Genomic DNA, 6,832 nt, shown 5'->3' with positions numbered 1-6,832 from the left:
GGGTTTCTGCGGGAAATTTGGTGAGTTGCCTTCCCAACAGCACAGGCATCACATTCCACTTTTGTGATTCCTTTTATCTGTATCCCAAGAGCTGTTTTAAGTAGCTGTTCCAGTCCCTCAGCGCCTGGATGACCAAGTCTCTCATGCCACAACTTGGCTTCTGCTGATGATGTTGGGAGTGGTTGTCTTGTTGACTGAAAACCTTTGGTTGGTTTCCTTTCTACGGTTGGGCTGAATCTCACAGTCTTCTCGGTATTGCTGAACGAGGTATTGTTCAGCAGAGCTGGGCCAGCTTCAATAATGTATTGACCATATCGGTTTGGTGTTTTGAATAGAAGTCTGCCTTTTGAGTCGATAAGACCCGGTATTCCTGTTGTAAAGATGATCCCTTTTTGCTTCAGCGGTTCTGTCCCAAGGAGCGATGTTGGGTATCCAGGCACAAGCCATACATTTCTGACTTTGATCTCCTTGTTGTTGGATTTGCCGCCTTGGTTTGGTTTGATGATCATTGTGCCTTTCGCAATTGCATGTACATCTCCTCCTCCAGTGGTGAAGTCTTTTGTGACTGTGTAGTCGAGATCATGAAGTCTTGAGGAGTCGTTGCAGATGTGGAATCCTGTTCCTGAGTCTACTATCACACTGTCTGACAGTGGGAATCCTGAATAGAGACTTGCTTCTCCTTGATTGACGATAGTGACGAAAGATGAGAGTGATCCTTCTCCATCAGACACTTCTTGAGTATAGTGGGATGATGATTGTGTAGTGTTTCTCCAGTTTGAGGAAGATGTTGCTCGATCTGGGGACTTTTGAGACTGCTGATCGCTTGCCCCTTTTCGTAGTTTTTCAACTATTCTCTTTAAGTGTGGTTTCTTCTGGAGATACTCATTCAATCTTTCCAGTGCTTTCTTATTTTCTGGATTATCTTCATGATAGTTTGGGCCTCGCTTCTTAGGGTTGGCATGTTTGCAATCAACAAATCGGTGACTTTCGTTTGGGCAAGCTGCACACTTTTGCTCTCGTTTTGCCCCCTGTTTTATTCCTTGTTCGTTTTCTCCTTGCCAAGTAGCGAAACTCGTGTCTTTTAATGGAGCAGCATTCAGCCAGTCTGGGTGGAAAGTTCTCACCCAACTGCGGAAATCGTTAGCTTGCTCAATTCCAGCAGTCTTGCTGATCGAACTGTAGGTTGGGTCATCCTTGTATCGCTTTGTGAAGTCGTAAGAGGCAGATGTGTAGTAATCTGGTGCAATTTGCTTGACTGCTTTCAAGAACTCAGAGACTTGAGTAACTGGATCGCTGAGAGCAGGGATTCCGATTGTTTGGGCTTCATCCATGATTTCTCGATAGATTATGAGCCATCCTCCAAGTTTTGCTCTTTTGATTGATAGCATATGCTTGTTATATCTTTCCAATACCATTTGTTGTCTCCCAAAGTTGTCTGGCGCTAGCTGTTTTTCAAGAGCTTTTATGATATCCCTGACTGTTTGCTCCTTGCTGACTTGGCTGATATAAGTGGCTGCTACAGTGTTCATGATCCAACTGTGAATTTCTAGAAGACTTCGCCGAACCTGGTTGTATTGGTCTTTTTCTTCTTGATAGATAGCTTTTCCATAGCTGATAACGTTGCTATAGTTTGCTCGTTCTTCTTGTCTGAGGTCTTTTGGGTCTGGGAATTCCAATCTTGGCTTAGTATTAATCTTGGTTCCTTTTGGATTCACATAGTCCCAGACTTCATGAACGTTTGCCAGCATCTGTAAGTTGTTGAACCAGTGGTTCCAGTCGCTGTCAGTCTGTAGCCGCTGTGTGTATTTTGCAGTTTCCGTAGTTGAATTCATGATCTCTCTTGAAAAGAGAACTGGTCTCTCTCTTCTGATCGTTGTGCAGTTGGTTTTTCGCCGTGGCCAAGATTGAGTTCGTGACTAGACACTTCTTGTTTCAAGTTGGTGATTTTGTCGATTGTTGCCTAGAGGTTTGAGGGTATATAGCCAATCTCAACGCCTCAATTCTCAACAAAACGCAAGACGCCCCCCCTGTCTAATGAACCTGCCGTTTAGTGTAGTTGGTCTAGCCACCCAACTTGTAGCTATTCGCAAGGACCGTAAGACTGGCAAGCTCCCCTTCGTGGGTTCAATTCAGGGTTGTGGAGTTTTCGCAATTTGTAAAAAGTCTTATCGGTTCCGTTACACGAAGACTATAAAGTGAACCACCTGTTCGTCTTATCTGCCCGAAGCTTTCAGAGGCATAAAATGAGCAACTAGGTGTCTCTTCCGTTTCGTAATTCCAACCCTCCTGGCTGCGTATCAGTGGTATGGTCGAGCATGAACTTATATAAGGTTCAAGTTAAGAGTCCTGGGTTCAACTCCTCAGATGTGGTAAGTCCCCCTGAGTTGAGATGAACTTTTTGTGATTTTTTGATAAGTGTTGATGATATGAATTGATGACCAGAAGTTCTTTTGTGATTGAATGTTTCAACACTTCAACGTTCAGCCTTGTGTGATTGGAATTGATGTTTTGTTTGGTGGACTTGACTGCCAAAGTCTCATGGGTCGGTAACTTCGTCAATTGAGTGCCCTTGTCTATGGCATAAGTCTGAACTGCTCCCTTCTGGAAGTCGGTTTTTCAATTGGTAATTGTCACCATGAGGTACTGGGCTCATAACTGTCACGCAGTCAATTTGCCCACCACTTATGGGGTAAAAAAAGATGCTTCCATTCATTAGAGACTGTCTAGGGGTTATTGGGTTGATTATATAACCGTCTATTCGGTAATTACCGATTTGAAGGTTTTCATGCACAAAATGACATCCCCGTTAGTTTTATATGGGAAACAATAGCCGGGTGCATGGGTTGAATGCATGCCCCGATATATGCAGTGGTCCGTGTGACAATTATCCCTACAGGCGATATGTGGGTCACGTGATGGTGAGGCTGCGCACTTCGCCTCGAAGGCATCACGACAAATGACTAAACTGAGAACCCCATGATTATTGCCAGAGCGAGGTGATGTAGCAGGGTTAGGGAAGTAGGAGTGTTCAACTTGAGAATGGAAATGCCGATGATGAAACGAATTTTTTGCTGTGTGGTAAATGAAACATATCCTTCACGGATGGGTTCAGGTTTAACTCTTGTCCCTTGCGGATTAGCAGTCACTTTTCATGGAAGTTGGGTGGAAGGGGCGGTTGTGGATGGCGCCGCAGGCCAAAATCCTCACTTAGCCCCGAGGACCGCCGAAGGCTGGTTACACGTCAAATTACTGCTGACCTGACTTCGGCAGCCAGGCGCACCGATAGTTTCGCTAATGTTTCAACTCAAACAAAACTTCAACATCTGAAGTCTTTGATATACGCGGTTCGGCGGACGGTTTTCATTCAAGCCATTGATATGTGTTGTTGCTGTCACAGAGTCCTCACATACTTGATGTTCTTAAGACTGATGATCTCATAAAATCAGCGACCTGTTCGTCAGATTTGTTTGCGACCATCCTTAGCTCCGTAAAGCCAGTCGTCTCATCATGTAGGTTCTTAACATGAGGATCCTTTGGCGTTCAAGGGGGCGCTTGCAAGCCTTCTACTGCGCTTGCGACTTGTTCACCGGCCAAACTTGCCGACCCTCCTTCACCTACACCTTCAACCACCGAGAGAAGTGCCCTTGTAAGATGCGTATCAAGCGGCCAAGCACTCCATCCGCAAATCCGTTCTCTTTGATGCGCATGGCTTCAATTTCTCAGGCCAACTCTTATCTTGACGCAAGCTCCTCCTTTCTCGGCATTATCTTTACTCGATGCACCCTTATAGCGACATAAAGCGGCCATGGTGACAGTAAGGTGTCTGTCAAATATACTTCATCATTTTCAGCCGTAGTCTATGCCACCTACAAAAATACCTTCTGTTTCCACATCAATGAGACTGCCCTCTTGCTGCGATTTTGCTGGCAATTCCTTCCTATTCCTGCTTCCACCGTAAACCCAGCATCGGTCACGTTTTATAATGTGTTTTTTTTTTTTTTTTGGCAGCTGCAGTTACTTTTCCACAGGGAAGCAAGCCACAGCAAAGAATTCCGTGGGCGACAGAAGGAAGATTTGTTCCATTGCTGTCCATCGTCGGCTTACCGCAACTAACCTGGACAATGAAATCAAAGACGTGTTAGGTTGTAATAACTATCGGTTGGTAATTAGCGTGAAGGCTCGAAGCTGTTTGATTCAAATCTGCAACTATATCCGCGTGAATAGCCAAGGGGCAAGTCATATGATCACAGAAGGCCCAAAAAGAAATCAATATAGGCAAATTCCGGAACGGGGAATTGAACCCCGAGCCTGACGGAGCCCTCGGATGAGAGCGTCAAATGTTGACCATTACACCATTCCGGATTTGTTGATTACTAACACGATTTGTATCCACCTATTATTGGGGTGTGGTACTGGCCTTGACAACTACCTCCAGATCGCCAAGACCCATTTGCTTTTCTGAACAATTGAAAACCCACATCTTGTTTTACAGGCCAGTCTGCCAAAGACATCTTTTGCAACTTAAACTTTCGCCAATGCGAAAATGAATTGTTAGAAATTAAAACACCTGGCTGGAGGAGCACGACGAATTTTGGCCTTGCAAGCTTCGTTCTAAGGTTACCGAGAGCTTTTTTCTTTGACCGTATTCATTACGACTATCGTACTAAATGCGTCGCTGTGTTCGCCAACAACGCTCTTTAGATTAGTACTTATGCAATCACCATGTCAACGCGGATAACCAGCTCATTTATTCCTCAGAATCGTGTTGTTGACTACTAACCAAACCCCTGCTCTCGGAGCCCATTTGTTTACACAAAACCGGCAATTCCCTCAGGTACGAGATCTTTCGCATGCACATCGTGGCATCTTTGTCGACCTCGTAAGCTCTAGGCGCGTTGAATAGAAACGACGATTCATCAAGCTGACTTCGTAGCCGGGAGCGCTTTACGGCACCTTGTGTCGAAGGGGGACTCATGATCAAACGTTACGAAAACAGAAAGAAAGGTGTGTGTAGGTCAGAGAACAGAGTTAAGCGAGAACCTCCTGTGGTTATTGGTTTGTCACTTTCCAAATATTGTGCGGTCATTTGAGACTAGACTGTTTCATTTCCCCTTGTTAACTCGTTTTTGGGTCGGTTAGTCGGTCCATCAGCAAGAGGAGCTGTCTGGTGTTATGTATGGTTTGCTTCCGAAGCTGCAGCTACCATTGAAAGAACATACCGAAAGGCTAATCTTTTAGTTCGGCCTTACATTGATTAGATTGTCTTAGAGCCTTTTCTTAATACAGTAGAACTTAAGCATGTATATACGCGAGTTGCGGGTTGGACTGCCAATGTGGAAAATTGCAGAATGTAGTAAGTTTCCTTACAGAGGTCAATATTTAGAAAAGGTAATCGAGGCTAAATAATGCGGCTAAACTGTAATACTACTAGATAGTATCTTAGCTATAGCCCCAGCCAAGAGCACAGCAAAGCACTTAGAAGCTAAAAGCGTTCGCAACGGCAGTGAAATCAGCGCTCGAAAGGCCAGCCCACTCCAGACAAGAATCTCCGCAGGCGTAGGGAACAACTCCAGTCCCATCAAACCAGGGAGCAGCCGAGATGCACGCATAGGGAATACCCGTAACACGGATTTCTGTACCAGTTTTTGTTAGCATGCAATTTTCTCTTTAGCGTGTAGGCCCACACGGTTGAGGTAAGCTCTTTAACATACTCTTAGTAGATTTCCATCCGGAAATGTAGAGATATTTGCCAGAGAGCGCCGCGCAGCAGTTCTCCACGACGTTAGAAGGCACGCCGGCAGGGACGCTAATACATGGCTTGGCGCGTCCCTCGAGAGAGATCTCGGGAGTGACTGTCTCAAGCTCAGCAGTCAAGGCGAAGTCGCCCTCGGCTGTCACCTCACGAGCCCATATCTGCTTGATAGCGTGAGCGGCGGCAGCGACTTCGCCGACACTACTGACAATCTTCAGTGCGGTGTCAACTGTACACTCAGCGACAGGGACCACGCTGAGGGCCGAAAGTATGGCGAGGTTGACTCCAGTTTGGAAGCGCATCGTGAATAGCTACACGGGTGTTTGAAACAAATTTTGGATAGTAGGCTTTTGATATGTATTCCAGTGAATGCTTTGGTTTCGTGGTCTTTTTCGGTTTATAAGTGGACTTGTGATGGTTTATATAGATTTCGTCATGGTCGAATCTAGACTAACAAGTCATGGCTGTTTATCTTGCCTTGTTTCCAAGCTGGAGACATGCTAGATAGCCTTTTTTCCTTAGAATGGTACTCCACATCAAGAGTTCTTCCATCATCAGCAAGTCTTACATACGCAAGCAAAGGCTTTATCACGTATGCACTATGCAAGGAGTGTAGGGTTCAGAGCTGACGCGACGAGATTATTGCAGTAATTAACGGAATTCCGACAGTATGGAGGGCAGGTTTCAAAAGTGATGCGACAAGATGTATGCAATAGTCAACGGAATTCCGCCGGCATGGAGCGCAGGGTTGATTGCTGACATGACAAGATGTCTGTAATAGTCAATGGAGGCCCGACAGCATGAAGTATTTCCTGAGCAGAGTAGATTTCTATTGCCTTACACATCTACGATGCCTACCAATCCAAACAGCAATGCCCTGCTTAAATGTTAAGCATTACCTTAGGCATTTCAATGTTCATTTGCTAGTCATTACTTGTATTAATTGAAAGGAGATCTGCCGCTAGGTATTCAACTTCCTATTGATGCTATCCCAAAAACTTTGCATTACGACAGCCTAACCAGGGTTGAGTAACATTATCGTTCGCCCTACGTGGTATTGCCGAATCATATGCCTTATTC

The 6,832-nt window shown here is 45.2% G+C and overlaps 1 protein-coding gene across 1 annotated transcript; it reads right to left on the bottom strand.

Moving 5' to 3' along the window:
* Positions 1-5,475: 5,475 nt before the first annotated feature.
* CTRU02_210472 (uncharacterized protein) lies at positions 5,476-6,054 on the bottom strand (the record flags this gene model as incomplete). Its single annotated transcript, XM_036732158.1, has 2 exons — positions 5,476-5,633; positions 5,712-6,054. The coding sequence occupies 2 exons, from the start codon at positions 6,052-6,054 to the stop codon at positions 5,476-5,478; spliced, it is 501 nt and encodes a 166-aa protein (XP_036576084.1).
* Positions 6,055-6,832: the final 778 nt, after the last annotated feature.

The sequence above is a fragment of the Colletotrichum truncatum genome (assembly GCF_014235925.2).
Source record: "Colletotrichum truncatum strain CMES1059 chromosome Unknown Contig_0007, whole genome shotgun sequence".
Taxonomy (NCBI): Eukaryota; Fungi; Ascomycota; class Sordariomycetes; order Glomerellales; family Glomerellaceae; genus Colletotrichum; species Colletotrichum truncatum.
The sequence above is the reverse complement of the archived record's forward strand: the minus strand, read 5'-3'. Positions and strand labels throughout refer to the sequence as shown.